We start from the raw sequence: 18,533 nt of genomic DNA, 5'->3' as shown, positions 1-18,533 counted from the left end.
CATTTTGTGATGTGGTGTATTATAGTGGGAATGTTTACTTAGATTAACCAGTACAGGAAACCTAGTCAGCACTTGCCAGCTTCCTCACAGGCTCACTCAAAATAGGATGGAGGGAGAAGGACTTTATGCAAGCCCCATCGCAAATGATGCATTTTAGTATCTTAAAAGAGAGGCGTGGCGGCTCACATCTTTAATCCCAACACTCAGGGAGGCAGAGGCAGGTGGATCTCTGTGAGTTCGAGACCAGCCTGGTCTACAAAGTAAATTCAAGACAGTCAAGAAAAACCCTGTCTTGAAAAAGGAAAACAAAAGAAGAGGAGAAGCTAAACTTCTGAATATAGTTATTCACTAAATGCCCTTCTAAGAGTTAGCCGACTACTACGTCACTTAGAATACTCCACAGCCATAGGCAGAGGACTTTCTCCATGAAAACCAGATGGCATTTTCAGATTTCAGAGCCATATGACCCAGCTGCTCACTTCTGCTGTGTAGTTTAACAGTTGCCCCAGATTCCATGGAAGCAGTTGGATATAAATGTGTTTCAATAAAGCTTTATTAAAACAACAGATTTCCACGTTGGTTTTAATTCCTGCTCTGAGCCTATGTTCTCACTGAAGCCTCCATATTACAGGTGGAAAAAAAAAAAAACAGAGCACAACACAATTTATTGATAGCTCAGGGTCCTACAGGAAGTTTGACTGTCAACTACATAATACAATTCTTACATTCTAATAGCCATAGTCAATATCCATAACAGTCTGGCTCAGTCCAAGTCAGAGTTTCCTAATTCAAGATGAGACAGAGTGTGAACAGCAAGTTCATGCTTAGGGCTTCCCCAGGGACTACAGGCCAACTCAAACCCTGTTTCTCTTGTTTCCGTTTTGCTCCAAGTTGTTCTCTCTGCCTCCTCAGAACCTCTGTCCCCTCCACCTTTATCCTCTGCACCTCATAACTGATTGAATTTTTACCAGCATCTACTTTCTCCGAACTCCTTTGGAAGTCAGGATTTTTCCCACCACAGGGCTCAATTAGCATATGCCCAGTCCCCTGGGAACCTGTTAACACAGGCTAAGGCATGGGGTGGAAGAGGAAGATGATGGGCCGGGTACTCACCAGTCCGTGGCAGGCACTGAGGGCTGCTGTCCCCATCGTGGTGCCCTGATGTAGAACTATGCCCTTGAGATAACAAGGCAGGCCTGAGGAAGCCTCCATCTTAACATGGGAAAGGTTCCCGTATCTCCTCTCCACAATATAGCCATTGGAAAGAAACTCCCAGTTCACCGTCAGATTAAAAAACAGGTCTTTTTCTTCGTGTGAAATTCTGTAGTACACCTGGTCCTTGGAGACCCCGGCAGCTCTCTTTCTCCTGCTGCTGGGGACAGGATGATGCAGACCATAGGAAAGAAAATGTCCCCTGGCATCTACTTGAACTGGGTTCACCACATAGTATTCTGGCAGGGTCTTGATAAAATGTTCTGAAAGGAAAGGAAACAGAAAAAAACTCAGAGACCCAGGCTGAATGTAAGCAAGACAAACCTACTTCCATTTCAGGCTGAGATTGCAGCTTGCTGATTGCAAAACCATTCCTGACATAAAGCTTCGAGATCGTTCCCACACTTAACACTGTCAACATGAAACTCCTGGGGCAACTAGCATGTGCATGCCATCTGTCCTCAGTGGTGTGTGGCAGTCTGAGATGGCCTACATTAAAACTGTGGGTATCAGCCACTCTGTTACAGTCAACCAAAGATGAGCTTTAATTCAAGAGGAGTTCTCTGAGGAAGGAAGCGGGAGCAGCACGCCAAAGAGGACACCGCCAGGGCAGAGTCCACCAATGTGAACCATAGAATGTGACCGTTTATGAGTTGATGCTTAAGTCCTCAAGAACTTCTTGCTATGTGTGTCAAGTTACAAAAAAAAATCTAAATACACATCACACATGATTCCTGATAAACCTCAACGAACCTCACACTTATGACAGCATTAGAGTGGTCCATGATGTTGCAGGGCACTTAAGTGGACTTGGGGCTTAAAATACACTTAATAAAAATGATGTGGAAGCATACTTGGCTCTGAGGCACTAGCTCAAACAAGGAAAACTGCCACTCTGGAAATGGATTTTACTGAGCCCTGGATGGTTTGCTTTACATAGTCTATAACCCAGAATGACAACTCTCATTAGATCTGTTGCTATTTGAGAACATCAAGGTACCTCGATGTAGAGGGATTCAAAAAGGGACAGTTGGTCTTGCAGTGCAACAGGAAACTCACTTTGGCTAGCCCAAATTTCATCCTTTGCAGAAGAAAGAGAGAAGATGGAGAAAGCAAGGGAATGGGAAACAGGAAGTCATGGACGGGAGCAGAAGGGAGGGGAGGAGAGGGGAGAAGAGAAGAGATGGGTGGGGAGGAGGGGTAAGAATCAACCTGAAACTACCTAGCATGCCCTACAATGCTCATATTATCCTCACAACTATAAGGTCCTTTGCATTCCATCAGATCCCCATTTATGTTTTCAGATCAAAGGATGAAAGTCAGAGCACTAGGCATGGTGACCCTGCAGCAACAGAAGATGCAGAATTTTGAGGCCAATCTGAGCTACACAGTGAGAACCTGCCTCAAAAGACAAAAGAAAGGCAGTCTAACTTTCCTCCATGATCCTAACATCCACAGACAACCGAAGTTCTATTTCCTTCCTCTGAAGGCTCAGTCCCGTCCTTGCTTTCTGTATAGCCTCTCTGAAGGCTCAGTCCCGTCCTTGCTTTCTGTATAGCCTCTCTGAAGGCTCAGTCCCGTCCTTGCTTTCTGTATAGCCTCTCTGAAGGCTCAGTCCCGTCCTTGCTTTCTGTATAGCCTCTCTGAAGGCTCAGTCCCGTCCTTGCTTTCTGTATAGCCTTTCTTTGTTATAGTATATTATTCCCCGATATTTTCCCAGGCAGAACCTCAACATCACAGGCTGTACGTCATGTACTGATGAATATCTGTGAATATTGGTGGTCACTGAAGGAACTGAACTAGATGGAAGACAAGAAGGAGGCTTTTCTCAAAACTTCCTTCAAACCTAATTTTTTATTAGGCCACTCTTCTCGGGCTTCAGTGAAATATGTGTCAGAGTGCAGAGTGTCCATTTTCAGGAAGTAACAAAAAGTCTTAACTTTTTAGTGTAAAATGTTGCTTTAGCTGCAACATTTAAGAACAAACCTTATAAACAATGTGTGATGAAAAATAAGAGGCAAGAAAAGGTCACACAGGGCTTCTAAGAACACACACACACACACACACACACACACACACACACACACACACACAGTCCCCATACACGTGCACACTGTTAATTTTCCCAAAACATATGCAAACAAAACTACATATGGAACTCATTTGAAAGATTTTCCACAGGGAATGAAAATAAAAACAACAACACCACACACACACACAAAAGTCTTCAACAAATTAATGATGATAGCATTCTGTGAACTGAGGAATATAACTGGCTTCCCCCTCACACGTTCATCCCATCCACTCCCCCAAAAATGTCTGCACCAATCCAGGATTGGCACTTTCCTGCCCTTCCACATTCAGACCTGAGTTAAGAGCAGCATAGCCAGGTAGGCTGAGGTAGGCATAGCTGGCTACTGGAACATTCCCGCCTGTTGCTCTTAACTACTGTTACCTCAGCAAAGGCTGGACCACGGGAGAAACACCGTAAACAAGAAAGTGTTACTCAGCTGGCTATAGCTGGCATCTGGCATTAGGGCCCAGATATGGTCCCAGTAAAGATACTGACCACTTCTCTCAAAACAGGTTCCCTGGGTGAGCAGCACTAGGACGGTAGTTCAGTCAGCTAGGTGTGTGAAGATCCAAGTTCAGGCCCCAGCATCTATGCATAATTTCTAGGATGGTGATTTCCATGTACAGCCTTAACCCTGGAGAGGAAGAGACTTGAAAATCCCTAGGGTTCCTTAGGAGATCTTAATGGATAAGTCCTGGCCCAACAGCAGATGCTGCTATGAGTCAGACACGCCTCTCTCCTGTGTACATCGGGCAGCTAGGTGGCTACAGAAAATGGACTAATACACTTCCCTTGGCTTCCTCTCACATCTAAGACAAAAAGAGAGGCTTGGATTTACACCTGTGAAGTCTGAGCTCAGCACTCTCTTCTTTTTTTTTTTTTTTTTTTTTTTTTTTTTTTTTATTAATTTATTCTTGTTACATCTCAATGTTTATCCCATCCCTTGTATCCTCCCATTCTTCCCTCCCTCCCATTTTCCCATTATTCCCCTCCCCTATGACTGTTCCTGAGGGGGATTACCTCCCCCTGTATATTCTCATAGGGTATCAAGTCTCTTCTTGGTAACCTGCTGTCCTTCCTCTGAGTGCCACCAGGTCTCCCCCTCCAGGGGACATGTCAAATGTGAGGCACCAGAGTACGTGAGAAAGTCATATCCCACTCTCCACTCAACTGTGGAGAATGTTCTGACCATTGGCTAGATCTGGGAAGGGGTTTAAAGTTTACCTCCTGTATTGTCCTTGGCTGGTGCCTTAGTTTGAGCAGGACCCCTGGGCCCAAATCTGCCTATCATATTGTTCTACTTGTAGATTTCTAGGACCCTCTGTATCCTTTTATTTTGCTATTCTCCTCTTCTAAGCTCTGTCTTCACTGCCTCTGGGCAGTGTGGGGGTTGGGGGGATCGGGTGGTCTACCACAGACAGCCAAATATCCACTTGGTATCATTAAGACTTGGGGAAGGGCAGGCATCTGAGAGAGTGTGTAACTATATCACAGTCTACATAAGGATTTGTGGAAACATGTGATAAGCCTTGGTTAAGATCACATTTGAAAACCTAAACTTCAGGCTTCAACGAAAGAAACCTCATGAGAAGTTCCAAGAGCAGCCCATGGGTACCAAGCATTGTGAAAAGACACAGCACCAAGTGATCATTTGCCTTGAGCTTATGAAGAAAAGTAGACAATGAGAGAATGCTAACCTGTTCCCATGACATTTAGGTTAAATCTACATATTATGATTTGGGGACAAAGCCATGCATTGTCCCTGCTCAGTGACCATGCTCATCTTCATCTTTTCTGCTTAACTCTGGTTGTGGTGTAAATGCTGCCAAAGACAATGCATCTGTACTAACTCTCAATTATTTCTATTAGTAATAGTTGAATTTCTTAGATTCTTTATTTAAAAAGCCATTAAAAGCCATAATAAAAGCTTATCTTTATAATTATTTTCCACAAGTGGTTCTCAGTATAAAACTATTTTATTATAGAAATCATCGTACATTGATAGGTCCTCTCAAAGCTGTAACACATACCATAGGAGGCTCACCTGGTTTCATAGCTACATAATAATATATCTACTGACCAGATGATTTATTATAACACAAAGTGACATAATTGTGAAATCTCTTCCTCTAAAACAACCGTAGGATAATTTCCTTATGGTAGATTTGTTTCCACATAGCAGAAATAAACTATAATAGTTTTTCTCCAAGATCATCTATAAGCCTGTGTACCCAGAACCCATCTCCAATATGAGATAAAGTGCATGCCTTGCAGATGTCACGGTGTCACAGAGAGCAAATCAGAGCATGACTGTGACCAATGCCTTGTAGTCGGCACAGGCGGCTTTAAACCTAAAACAGTCTCATTTCTGGTTTTCCCACTATATAATGTTACAAAAGCAACAATTATCTTTGAATTTTTACCTTTTCTTGAATTATAGATAGTGGGAGTGCCACTCTTGCAGTGCTGGGCAGCAGCAGTGAGATAAAGAAGCCAGTCACATGATTACAAGGGTGACCACCCATGCTCTACAGCATAGCCAGCTTACTGCTGCTAAACTGGCGTGGCATAAGTTGGGTGTGTTAAAGCGTATTTTAGACAGCAGTGCTTTCAACTTCTGACGGCCGGCTTTACTGGCAAGTGACCACACCGCATGTCAGAAGCATCTAAAACTAAATCCAGGGGCCATTGTTGGCTGTAGAAGAGAGGCAGCATGTTATGGGTGCAAACCAAAGGTCTTAGTGTTTTGATAATTGGCTGTAAGTCAAGAAACCCTGGGGAAGTCCTACCACACCCTTGTGCCAGCTGACTGATGCGAGGGCTCTGCAGAATCAGTCCAGTCGGATACTCTTTCTGGGGACCAAAGGCTTTATTTCTTTATGTCCTTATGATGCTGGAACCCAGGGTCTTGCACACACTAAGCAAATGCTGTAGGACTGAACCATAGACCAGCGAAGAAGGAAAACCGTGGTTCTGTGCAATCCTGAGAACCAGACAGAGCGTGCAAGGTTAGCTAGTCGGTAGAGCCCTCTCCTACTGTGAGCTGCCCCACAACTCCTTTCAACCCCTTGGAGGAGTAGAATTTCATAAATGTAAATACACTCAATTTGTGAAAATAAAGATCAGTGGGAAAATCTCTGAATTTGCAGGTCTGAATATTTAGAATTTGAGTGCAATTTAAAAAAAGAATCCTGTCAGAGCAGAAATCGAAGGTTATCTGGGGGGGGTCAAACCCATGTCTATTCCCAGGAAGCCTTAGAATGCCTTGTCATTATTCCTCTCCACTCTTATTCTCCTCACCCTCCCTTCCCTTCCCCTCCCCTCCCCTCCTCTCCTCTCCTTTTCTCTCTTCTCCCCTTTCCTCCCATCTCCTCCCCACTCCTCCTCTCTCCTTCCCTCCCCTCCTCTATCTTCCCCCTTTTTTTTGCTTTCCTCCCCCTCCCTCCTCTTCCTTCTCTCCCCTCTATTCCCCTCCTCACCCCTTGTCCCCCCTCCCTTCCCCTCCCCTCCTCTTTCTCCCTGCCTCCCTCTTTCCTGCAGTTCTAATGGAGATCCACCTGGAGAAATTTCTTCTCAACATAAACAATTACTTGTAAATTACTTGTAAATGCATTAACAAAGACTGCTTTTAAAAACTGACAGTATCTTTAAATCTAAATACATTTGCATCATTAATGAGCTTAGTTAACTTTAAAGCTACTTTTGAATATAAAATATTCTCAGCATATCCTGAAAGGTCACTAGGGAAAAGAGTTGCATCCCACTTTCCAGAGGAACAAGGCAGGCCCAACAGTGTCTGCTCTACACCACGATGAATTTCCCTTGCAAATATGAAAAGCAAGCAGCGCTGGAAAACTAACCCCTGAGACTGCATCTTTGAAGGAAATCATCTCCACATGCCCTGGGAAGTGCTGGCCGGCTTTGTCTGAGCTGCCCCAGAGCAGGGACCTTTCACAAAGGCACTGTTTTTCAAAGAACAACAAAAGCTGCTATTTTAAACTTGGGGGCTTGAGATGGTATCTGGACCATTTACACAAGCAAGTGCTGGCTGATTGACATCTAACCCCAGTGTTTGCCCACTCTGGCTTCCAAGCAAAGCAAAGGGAAGAAGGATTTGCATCTGGTCGCTCCCTAGGCCACCACGGAGGAATTCTTCAGCCGCATTTGACTTTTCAATGTGGGCAAAATTCACTAGCTAGCAATCCCTTAAACACGGACAAGTGTGTGGGTGTGCGTGCACACACCTGTGCCTGTGCACATGTGTGCGTGTATTACCCTGCCATTGCTATCCACATGAGTACATAACTTTAAGGAGAATACCTGGTTCAAAACTGTGTTTCACAATTACAAAGCCCATAAGAAACCCAAGTTCCAGTTTTCCCATTTGTAAACTAGGCATGGCAGCCATCATTCATAAACCCTGGAAGGGCATAGTCAGTAGTGGGAGGGGCTGACAGGCTATCCCTGTGCTCTGACACTCCCCACCCTGGCTCAGCAACACTGCCCTGCAGTGCAGTTGTAGTCATTTCTGGATAGGAAACTCTTCTAAGTTCAGTTAAAAAAACAAAAAACAAAAAAACAGCAACAACAGCACCATTTGCCCTGAGCATTAAGGCTTAAAATACTACTACTACTACTACTACTAATAATAATAATAATAATAATAATAATAATAATAATAATAATAATCAATGCTAATAATAATAACAACCACAATTACAAACTGTCTTCTCGGCCTCCCAGTGTTTCTCCTCTGAGAACACACACAGGAATCACTAAATTTAGAAAAAAAGAAGTCTGCAAAGCAAGACGGAACCTCGAGGCTCCAGGAGGTAAATTTCTCCCCATAGGGATGTCATTTGAAAAAACAAAACCCTAAACCTTTCCAGGAAACCAAAACACAACCAAGTGTGCTCAGCAAGGGGCCCCAGTAAAATTTCTACCTTCCAGACCCGGAGTTTAAAATTAAGGAAACATTGCCTGTAACCAGCTATGTCTCTTTTTTTAAAAAAATAATTTTCTATGTCAGAAACTGCAAAGGGAGGGGGGCTGAAACGGGGCGTGAGGGTGGTGGTGGGCGGGAAGTGCACTCTTGGGTCTTTCAAAGCTGGGTATCAGCCCCACCCCCCCAGAGGGCAGGGAAAGACAGAAGGAAGTCAGAGCCTGTACCCACAGCCCAGCTCAGCCCTGCCTGGTGGGGGAAGGGAACAGACCAAGTTCCACGGTCCTACCACCACCGTTTGAAAACCAAATAAAGAAAAGCCACTAACCTTGCCTCGGATCTGAGAAGCGAACCGGGCTGGGCTGAGCTTGTCTCTCGTGGCAAAAAGCCCCAAAGTTAAGAATCTGAGCCACCATTGAGAGTTTTGCCAGCCAGCTCCTCTGAGCACATGGCATGGTTCAGTTGATGGGGAGAAGAAAAGTCAAAAAAGTTTTAGCTCTCAGCTGCAGATATCCAATCTTCGCCTGTGGCCGCGCTGGAAGACACAGCGGGCATGATCCAGGCGTGGGAAGGGAGCCGCCTGCAAGCTGCCCGCGAGTGCTAGTGGCTTTTTGAAGCCGACTGGCCAGAGAGCTTTTATTCTCTTCCTTTCCTGAAAGGGGAGTGAATGAGCTGACAGCTTCAGCTTTCTTCAGGCCAGAGCCTGGACTGGGTCAGAGCCAAGGGGCGCAGCCCACCCCAGGTCCCCACCCCTCTGCTTTCCCCACCCGCCGGCCCGGCCTCCAGCCAGCCTACACAACATCTTCCTTAGGGACGCCCTCCTCCCTCAAACTCCTCCCTCGGGGCTCAGAGCCTGGGTCCACAGGCCAAATAGGGGAGACCCCAAACAGTTGGCCAGGAAAGCATTAGAGTAAGAGTCAAAGATGCCTAAGACACCCTCATCTTCCCAACCCCTCTACTCCGTTCCCCTACACAGGATGTAAGTTACACATACTGAGTTATGTCCCCTCCCCCCAGAGGACCCCACTCAGTGTCCTTCTCAGCTCCTCCCAGACCCTGAATCTACCCTATTCTGTCAAGATGCCCCACCCACTTAAGCAACCCACTGGGATCTTCTTCCAGTGCAGGCTAAAAGTTCTACTTAAAAAAATGGGCAATTTTTCTCTTTTCACACAGGAAGTGATCCAAGCTAATCTGCTACCTTGACCCCACTGGATAAGTCTCTTCATCTGCTGCTGCAGGCCAATGCCTGCTTTCCGATTTTCAAAACATATTTCTCCTTAGTTCAGCTCCACTGGCAGCACACCAACAGGATGAAGAGAGAGAAGTTGGCCCCAAGCAGGCCATGAGCATCTGCAGTTTACCAACAGGCTGCCCCAGAGGGTTGTGTGTGTGTGTGTGTGTGTGTGTGTGTGTGTGTGTGTGTGTGTGTGTGTGTGTGCGCGCGCGCGCACACACGCGCATGCGTGCCTGTGCACATGCCTGTGTATGTGTGTGTGCATGAATATGTGTGTGTGCGTGTGTGTGCATGTGTGTGTCTGTGTGCTCACTGAGCTATCACTTTCTCATCAGTGAGAGAACGCCACGAAGCAGGAGTTGCCAGGCATCCTGAGAATTTACCAAGATAACCCAGCCAAAATTCTTTACCTCTGGGTTGAAACAGGCCTCCTTACTCCATCCAGAAGGAATTTAGCCTCCTGTATGGAAGTCTCTTTGGCTGATAGCCAATCACTTATCTTCAACAAGATGTCTGGATGTGAGCTCAGACCCCCACGCCCCCACACTCCCACCCCTTCACCCCCTCCTTGCATTGGAACAGGGCAGCCATACCATCCCGCCCCACCCCACCCCACTCCCCCACCCCCAGGGAGCGGGGTGCAGGGCACAAAGCCTGAGATGGGAAGTCCAAAGGACTTGACACTGGGAAACTAGCTGTCAAGACTTTGTGAGGGTTATTATTAGCATCTCCATTTTGGTAGCGCAAACTTACAAATGTATTGTCCTAAAACGACATGGATTGTTGTTGTAAGTTCTGGAGAACTGAAGTCAAGGAGCTGCATTTCCTTCTGGGAAGTCTTGGCGTCTGTTTTCTGGCCTCTTTCCGTGTCAAGCCCCTGGAGTTCCTAGTTCCTTGCTCTCCTTCCTCAGCTTCAGAGCCAGCCAACTACAGCTGGCTGCATCATGCCCACGCAGTGCTTCTCTGAACCTCTTCCGTTTTCCCACTCATCACTCTTTCTGAATACATTGGGAATCACCCCCATCATCAGAGATCATCTCTTTTTTTTTTTATTAATTTATTCATTTTACATCTCAATAGTTATCCCACCCCTTGTATCCTCCCATTCCTCACTCCCTCTCACTTTCCCCCGACTCCCCTCCCCTATGACTGTTCCTGAGGGGGATTACCTCCCCCTGTATATGCTCATAGGGTATAAAGTCTCTTCTTGGTAGCCTGCTATCCTTCCTCTGAGTGGCACCAGGCCTCCCCATCCAGGGGACGTGGTCAAATATGGGGTACCAGAGTTTGTGTGAAAGTCAGTCCCCTGCTGACTCTACCTGTAACCTCAAGTCCCCCTTGCTGTGTAATAGAGCATGTTACGTCATGATAGGGAAGCTAGGAAATTGTGTCATTGAGTCTCTGTTCCTATCATGTACAAGAGATAGAAAGTTCATATCCTGAGCCAAAATAGATGAAATTTAGTAGGCCCATGGCCTGCTAGTTATGTATTTACAAGGTCATTTAAAAAATGACTTTGAGCTGAACTCTTTGTATGCATATTCTTTTAATTCTCTCTCTCTCTCTCTCACACACACACACACACACACACACGCGCGCGCACACACACACACACACACACACACACCTTGTACTTCTCTCTCTTTTTGCCCCCTTCTTTTTTTTTTTTTTTTTTTTAAAGAGCAACCAGATGTGTTCTGAACATCAAAGTCTGTTCCCGCTCCCATGCCCTGGAAAAGAGATCTGCTTCGTAAGCAAGAAGTGAAAGAACTCTTGCATCTACCCATGCCAAGGCCGAGCCACTGTTCTCTGCCCTTGCAGATTAACTTCGTCAACTCTAATACAATTTTCCCCATTCACTTTCTCACCTATGTTCAAAGCCATGCTAAGGACAGCATCCTTCAAAGGCCCATGGGTTAAAGGAAACCTTCTTCCCCATTTCTAGAGTAGTAGAATTGGAAGATAATGTGAACATTTATGTGATGGGGCCTGCTGTAAGATATTTAGGTCACTGGGGTTAGGGTATCAAAAAAAAATTTAGGATATGCCTAGTGTCTCAGTCTCTCTAATTTGTAGCTTGTGGTTTGATCTACTTGTTCAGACAAGGGCTTTGTACTCTGCCATCTGGTAACCTCACCACAGGTCCAAAACAATAGACTGTGGTCCATACCATATGATCTTGGACTGAGATCTCAAATAAGCTTTTCTCTTTATCATTTTAACCACCCTGAGGTAGTTCACTGCACTAAAAACATCATTCATTTTGAAGTCATCCAAGACTAAGAACTTCAAATACAAAATTCTACCAAAACCTTTTTTAGTAATATGTTTTTTATTTTTTTACATATACATTTATGTTATTACACATATATAAAATAAACTACATACAGTGAGAAGAACCACAAAACAATCAGAAATTATAGTAATGTTTTATTCATAGTGTTTTGGCTGTTTGTATTTGGCAGCCTTGAAGAAAACAGTTTTCTATCTTGGTAAGTCTATAATTCTGAATGTAAATCAATATCGTATCTCATCTCTATCAACTTAAAATATCTATCTAGACCTAAAAAGATCTTAAACCCTAAACAAGTAAGCTTATTTGTGAAACTAAACTATTTGGTCTTCAACACCATCAGAGACTTGAGAAGGAGTAAGATTAATTACCTGAATAAACAGGAAGTGCCGGTTAGCAGCTTATAGTTCCTGACTCACAAACATGTATGTCAGATATATTGAGCCAGAAGACTGAAGATGATGGTCCAATATTATAGAAAGTTATGGGTGACTGTTCAGGCAGCAAACTGTCTCTGTCATTTTTTTCAATGTCATTTTTTTTTTCAATTTGGAAGCTGCTAACCTATTAAAACCTTTTATTCCATCAACCCATTCAACCCTTTGTCATCAGAGCACCGCACGGTCCTTCAGCCTACAGACTTCTTGCCTCTGTCTCTCCATCTGAGGTTTGCTAACCCTCATACGCCCAGTCTGGCTCATTTCCTTTTTTTTGCCCAGGGATATACTATGACCTCCTTCTTTAAACAAGCGCCTTCAGGATTCCACATTTTCCTCATCAAAATGCACTTCTGCTCCTCCCCAACTGCTGACGTCCTCTGCTCTTTGTTGAAAACACTCTCATCATTGCCCGCAGTGGTGCAATCAGCAGCTCATGTCTCCAACCTTCACAGCGTGGCTCAGAACAAGTATGTTCCCTGCTACTATTCCATCACCAAGTTCCCTCCACTCACTCCAGCTGACTTCCTCAGAGAGGAAGCTTAACCATCCTCAACTTCTCCTCTGCTCAGTGGTGACTTGTGTTTAAGTTTTAATTACAGCATACTACCTTTAAAAAAAAAAAACTATCTTTCATCAGCACCATAGAAAACAGAACTGCGAATCACTGCATAGTCTCTAAATGCCCATGTCATCATACAACTGTGCTGTCTTGGAGGGGAATCTATTAAAAAAAATACAGGGTCCCAGATAGAATGGCAGAAGAGCAGAGAGCATCCACTGATCCTGACCATACCTGTGTTGTGCTAACAACTGTATCTATATTGCTTCATTTAGTCCTGCTAGGTGGGTACTAATCTTAACCTCATGCTGCAGGCAAATAGATAGTGAAACATTAAGTAACTCGCCCTGATGGTGAAACAGTGAAGTCAAGACATTTAGAGACTTAATCAGGTCTCTATACAGATTCAAAGAGAGATCTATGTTTACTAAAGTAAAATGGCCTCTTGGATTGTCCTCACTCACAAGGTAGAAAAGTTAAGAATACTAAGACATCGGCAGAGTGCCTTTGTCCTACTTTGCTTTCTATTGATTTGATAAAGACCACTATTATAAATAATTTGGGCCAAGATTTTTTTGGCTTACATGATCACAGTCCATTATTGAGAAAAGCCAGGAAGAATACAAGGCAGGAACCTGGAAGGAAAACCTGAAGCAGAGCCCACGGAAGAAAGCTGCCTACCATCTGCTTTTACACACCCAGAATTATCTCCTGAGGAGCAGCCCCGCCCCCAGTGAGCTAGCAAGGTCCTTTCGCATACATCTTCAAGTGTCCCATACACTTGCCAACAGCCCATTTGATAGAGGCACCTTCTCAGTTGAGGTTCATGCTTCTCACATGACTCAAGCTTGTGTCAAGGTGACAAGAGCTAACCAGCACAAGTAATAATTGAGTTAAAGTATTTTTCACATAAGACTATAAATTATGACAAAAGAGTTAAGATACCTTTCGAAAAGTCCCCTCTGTTCACATGTTTTAAATATATAAGATATGGCTGAAGGGCAAGAAAAATTAGCTCACTGTATCTTTCAGGTTCATCATTGTCCTTAACAGAAAGACAAAGGAAACTGAGATACAGACAAACACACACACGCACGCACGCACACACACACGCGCACACACACGCACACACACGCATTATGACTTGGCACCAAGAACTGCAAATGATTATGCCACAGCGATACACTTCACATCTGTCAATTCTGTTTAAATACCACCACCACTGTCTCACACACTAGGTTCTTTTTAAACCCCTTTGTACCCCTCGGAAGTAGAGCTTTGGGAATTGATCCTTATACCCTTTGGGAGTATCAATTCACTTTTACTCTTCCAACGAATTGTATTGTCTAGGTAAGTGGGTCAAAAATCAACAGAAACCCTGTTACACACTCCCACACCCCAGGTTTGTATTCCCAAATCAGATTAAAAACCCTATTTGTTGCAGGTCATATAAAGTTTCCTGGCTTCAGAGTTAAGGGGAGCCATTCGGAAGGGGCCAGCCTTCTGAAACTTTAAGTAATGAAGCAGTGTCATAGCAATACCCCTTTGAAGGACATGACTGAAAAGGCTATGGCATCCTGGTTAATGAAACATACTGTTGGCTTCAGGAAACAGCACACTTCAAACAGAATGTATAGCTTTAGGTAAAAATGCTGCAGGATGTTGAAGCCACTGTCCTTGTGCATAATCTAAGCCTGACCAAACGCTAGATTGGTCAGGTGAGAATGTACATAAGAAATTGTTTTAGTCAGGGTTCCTGTTGCTGTGATTTTTAAAAAATGACCAAAGCAACTTGGGGAAGAAAGCGCTTGTTTGGCTTACACCCCTGTGGGCCCTTAGCTGCAGGAGGAGGAGCCGCTCCCTCCTGCTAAGCTTAGTGCTCAGACATAGGTGAGCAGACCCCCCTGCTGGTAACAACCCAGGAGACCCAAATGTGTTTTTAAAAAAAGCTAGTTCCCTGCAGACCCTATACCACACAAAAGGTATCAACAGCTGGCCAACAGCCCTATCTTGTGGTGGTGTTTTCTCAATGAGGCTCCTTCCTTTCCGATGACTTGACCAAAACCAGCCAGCACAGAGATCAGCCAGAGGGAGGCCAAGTGAGGTGAGAGGAAGGCAAGAAGCCAGTGGCAACTTGCCAAGAGTCTGGGCAATGTAAAGGAGGCAGCTGTCACAGCACAATGCAAGATATCAGAGACAGCAGGATGAGGAGGGCATCCATCTGAGAAAATGTCATGAAGAAGGGTGAGACAGGTAGGGTGATGGTGACAGCTGATGGCTGTGATTGGTTGCATGCAGGGAGACTGATAGAGTAAGGATATATAATAGCAATAACAGGAGCCAACTTCCTCACTGGCAGTAAATAGAAGCAGAATGTGAACAGAGAGGAAAGTCAAATGAGCCCTGAAATGGAAATTAAGGTGCTGATAGAGGCCAGTAAGTAGTGTTCTGCGTATGGATACACGCAGAGATGAAAACAGGCATGTGCATGGTGGTTCCGGCATGTGTGTATGTGTACACATATTCCCTAAGCCCGTCTAACTTAAGGTCATTAGAGAAATGAGCCCCTAGAAACAATGCACACGCCTGATCACAGGCCCTAACTACCGTTGTCTTCTGAAAGGACTGGCGTTCCTTACAACGCTAAGACTTAGAAAATGGATGAACCTGCTTTTAAAAACCCAAGAAGCTTTACTGAAGACGAGCTGGTGGCAGCAGGGAAGAGGAGCCAGTATGGCAGGGTCGATGTCTGTCAAGTATTAGCAGGAAATCTGTTACAGCAAAAACGAGTTAACCCTATAATAAAAAAGTAACAATCTGTACTGATCCAGGTACATTAATTGAATAGAAAAGCTGTTGAAGATGGGGAACGCCACACAATATTCAGATATATCCTCTGAGATATTTATTAATTATAGGGGCCAAATGCATCCTGTGGGATAATGAAATCTAGATGACATCACCTCAGGCACGTTCATAACATAAACATAATCAGTGATGCAGGGAGTGGAAGCCACGGACTACCTGCTCGGCTGTGATGAGAAAGCCCACACCCCTTACATAATATCCCTGCCAAAGATACCTAACCGAAATCTAGCAGAGAGGAGACTTTACATGTTCGCAAATTGCAGAGCATTGCACAAAATAACTGGCATTTTACTTTAAAGGCCATAAAAGTCAAAGAAAAATAGAAAAGTCAAAGGGAAATTTCTAGAGGGGAGGATGTAAAAGAGACTTGACAACAGAATGTCACACATAACCCTAAATTAGGTGCTCTTGTCACAAAGACCACTGTCGGAACAATTAATGAGACTTGTAGAGGGACCAAGGGGACTGAGGACCAGGTGACAGTTATATCACATTAAATGCCCTGCTTGTGGTAATCTGGTTTATGGGGGAGGGTAAGGGGCATCCTTCTTGACTTCTGGCATGCGTAAGGCATTTAAAAAATGATGGGGCATACTCTCAGCCTGTCTCAGATCCTAACGGCTTCTTTGCCACTGCTATCCCCAACTGTCTGCAGTCTTGGGATAGTTTCTAAATTAAAAAGTACCAGACTTCTCCCAGGAATGGTGGCGCATGCCTTTAATCCCAGCACTCGGGAGGCAGAGGCAGGTGGATCGCTGTGAGTTCAAGGCCAGCCTGGTCAACAAAGTTAGTCCAGGACAGCCAAGGCTACACAGAGAAACCCTGTCTCGAAAAACCAAAAAAAAAAGAGTACCAGACTTCTCATTCTTTGTAATAATTTAGCACGTGATGGAGATGGCACAGAGATGAAATTGGAGAAAACTGTTAATGAAGTGTAGGTGTTCTGGAAAGCCATGCGCATGTCAGCATATGGCCATGTCTTGACAAGTGAGGAAAATTACCCAGGCTGGTAATGAAGGACTTATCATCACCCTCCTATGCTGGTCTGGAGCCAAATAGGGATAACCCCCTTTCTTTCATTCTGCCATAAATACTAAGCATTAAGAAACAAAAAATACAAGCTGGGTGGACATGGTGGCACAGGCCTTTAATCCTAGCACTCGGGAGGCAGAGGCAGGCAGATCACTGTGAGTTCGAGGCCAGCCTGGTCTACAAAAGTGAGTCCAGGATAGCCAGAACTGTTACATAAAGAAACCCTGTCTTGAAAAACCTTTAAAAAGGAAACAAAACAAAACAAAAAATACATATACTGTTGCAAAGAAAAAGAAAAAATAAGGATGTAATGTGTCGGGGAGATTTTGAATGCTGTTGTCATAGCAGAACAATTATTCATTTAATGTATTTCATCAACTGCTTGCTGTGTCCAAACATCAAGAATATAGCAATAAATAAAATAGACTTTTAAATTATGCTTACATCTGCTCTAGTTTGGAGATGTGTGAGGCAGAAGGCTAGAAAATAAACAGATGTAATATATATATATATATAAATAAAATTTGGAAGGCAGAAGGAACAGCCAATGGATACCAATGAGCAGGCTAAATATTGTAGGACAAAGGATAATTGGCAACATACATTTGCATTTAATTTAAGGGGGCCAAGAATGTTGTCTCTACTTAGGTATTAGCAAACACTTGAAGGATATAATAATCTGAGTAAACTAGGGGTCCTATGCTGAAGAAACAGTAACGTTAAAGTAGGAAGAAGCTGGGTGCAAGGGAAAGCAGCAGCGTGGTGTAGCTGGAGATCTTGGGCAAGAAAGCCAGGGAAGAGGCGGCCATATAGATCCTGAGACCTTGGATTTTGCTTTGAGCAAGCTTCAGCACCATTGAGAGATTTGTACTAGGTAGTTGACATGAGCTGACTTAAAATCTAAATTTTGGTTAGTGGGTTGAGAATGGCTGTAGGGGAGCAAAGCCAGATGAATAAAACATATTTGGCAGGTAATTGGACCAACCTAGGTAGGAAATCGTGGTGGATTAGATACAGAATTTGTAAAAGACATATGAGAACTGGTCAGGTTCTGGATTTAGTTTGAAGACAGAGGCATCAGGACTTTTGATAGAATTGGATAGGAAGTCAAAAAGTCATGTCAAGAAGTCATGGGTGAATGTTTAGAGTTATTAGTGGTGGAGGTGAAGAGGGGAACAAGGAGATATGAGATATTTTATATAGTGGGGAACATTAGAAGTGCAGCATAAATCTCAGCCATCTGAAAAGAAAGAGCAACTGGGCTTGTGGATATTTATAATAAACTTTAGAGCAAGTTCCAGGTTTAAGAAATGTATTTGAATATCATCATGGGTATATGAGTAATATTTATATTATCTGCAAACATTAGTGAAATTTTCAACAGAGTGGAGCTAATAAAGAATGTGGACACTTGATGGCCTTGCTCTAAAGTTTATTATGAATATCCACAAGCCCGGTTGCCCAAGTAGCAATGAACATGTATGAATCAAGCCAGTTCGGTCCTAGATGGCTTCTTTGGAAGACCTTTCCTTCTGTTTCTAGTTAAATCATCTCTTACTTCATGGAGATACTCTTCTTCCTGACACTAACATTGGAGGATTGTTTTGACATACTTGCAGAATTTCGTATGAATGATTACTCAGAAGTTCTCATTTTTGTTTGTCTTGTGTCACTGGGCATTCTTCTTGCAATGCATAGATGGTGTACGTTCTGATTGTTCTTTCTGATTCCCAAGTTGCATTCTGTTGTATGGCTGGCTGTATCACAGTCAATTGGTTCTCCTTATCACTGAATATAGAAATGATGGAAAATGGGGCCTAAAACAAAGCAGAGACATTTGCGTTGCTGATACATGTTGGAGATCTCTCCCTGGAAC

The 18,533-nt window shown here is 43.9% G+C and overlaps 1 protein-coding gene across 1 annotated transcript; it reads right to left on the bottom strand.

Moving 5' to 3' along the window:
• Nucleotides 1-1,068: 1,068 nt before the first annotated feature.
• LOC127193571 (A disintegrin and metalloproteinase with thrombospondin motifs 12-like) lies at nt 1,069-8,820 on the bottom strand. The gene is made up of 2 exons (XM_051150841.1): nt 8,557-8,820; nt 1,069-1,475 (listed from the first exon to the last, which is right to left on the bottom strand). Exons 1-2 carry the CDS (start codon nt 8,681-8,683, stop codon nt 1,069-1,071), a joined length of 534 nt encoding a protein of 177 aa, XP_051006798.1. The 5' UTR covers nt 8,684-8,820.
• Nucleotides 8,821-18,533: the final 9,713 nt, after the last annotated feature.

The sequence above is a fragment of the Acomys russatus genome, chromosome 9, assembly GCF_903995435.1.
Source record: "Acomys russatus chromosome 9, mAcoRus1.1, whole genome shotgun sequence".
Classification (NCBI taxonomy): Eukaryota; Metazoa; Chordata; class Mammalia; order Rodentia; family Muridae; genus Acomys; species Acomys russatus.
This window is presented reverse-complemented; position numbering and strand designations above follow the sequence as displayed.

Excerpts from the sequence above, each read along its gene's own strand:
- LOC127193571 (XM_051150841.1), bottom strand. The coding sequence starts at position 8,683 with ATGCCATGTGCTCAGAGGAGCTGGCTGGCAAAACTCTCAATGGTGGCT. Across the intron at positions 1,476-8,556 it reads CTTCTCAGATCCGAGGCAAG|AACATTTTATCAAGACCCTG; the intron begins GTTAGTGGCTTT and ends CTTTCCTTTCAG.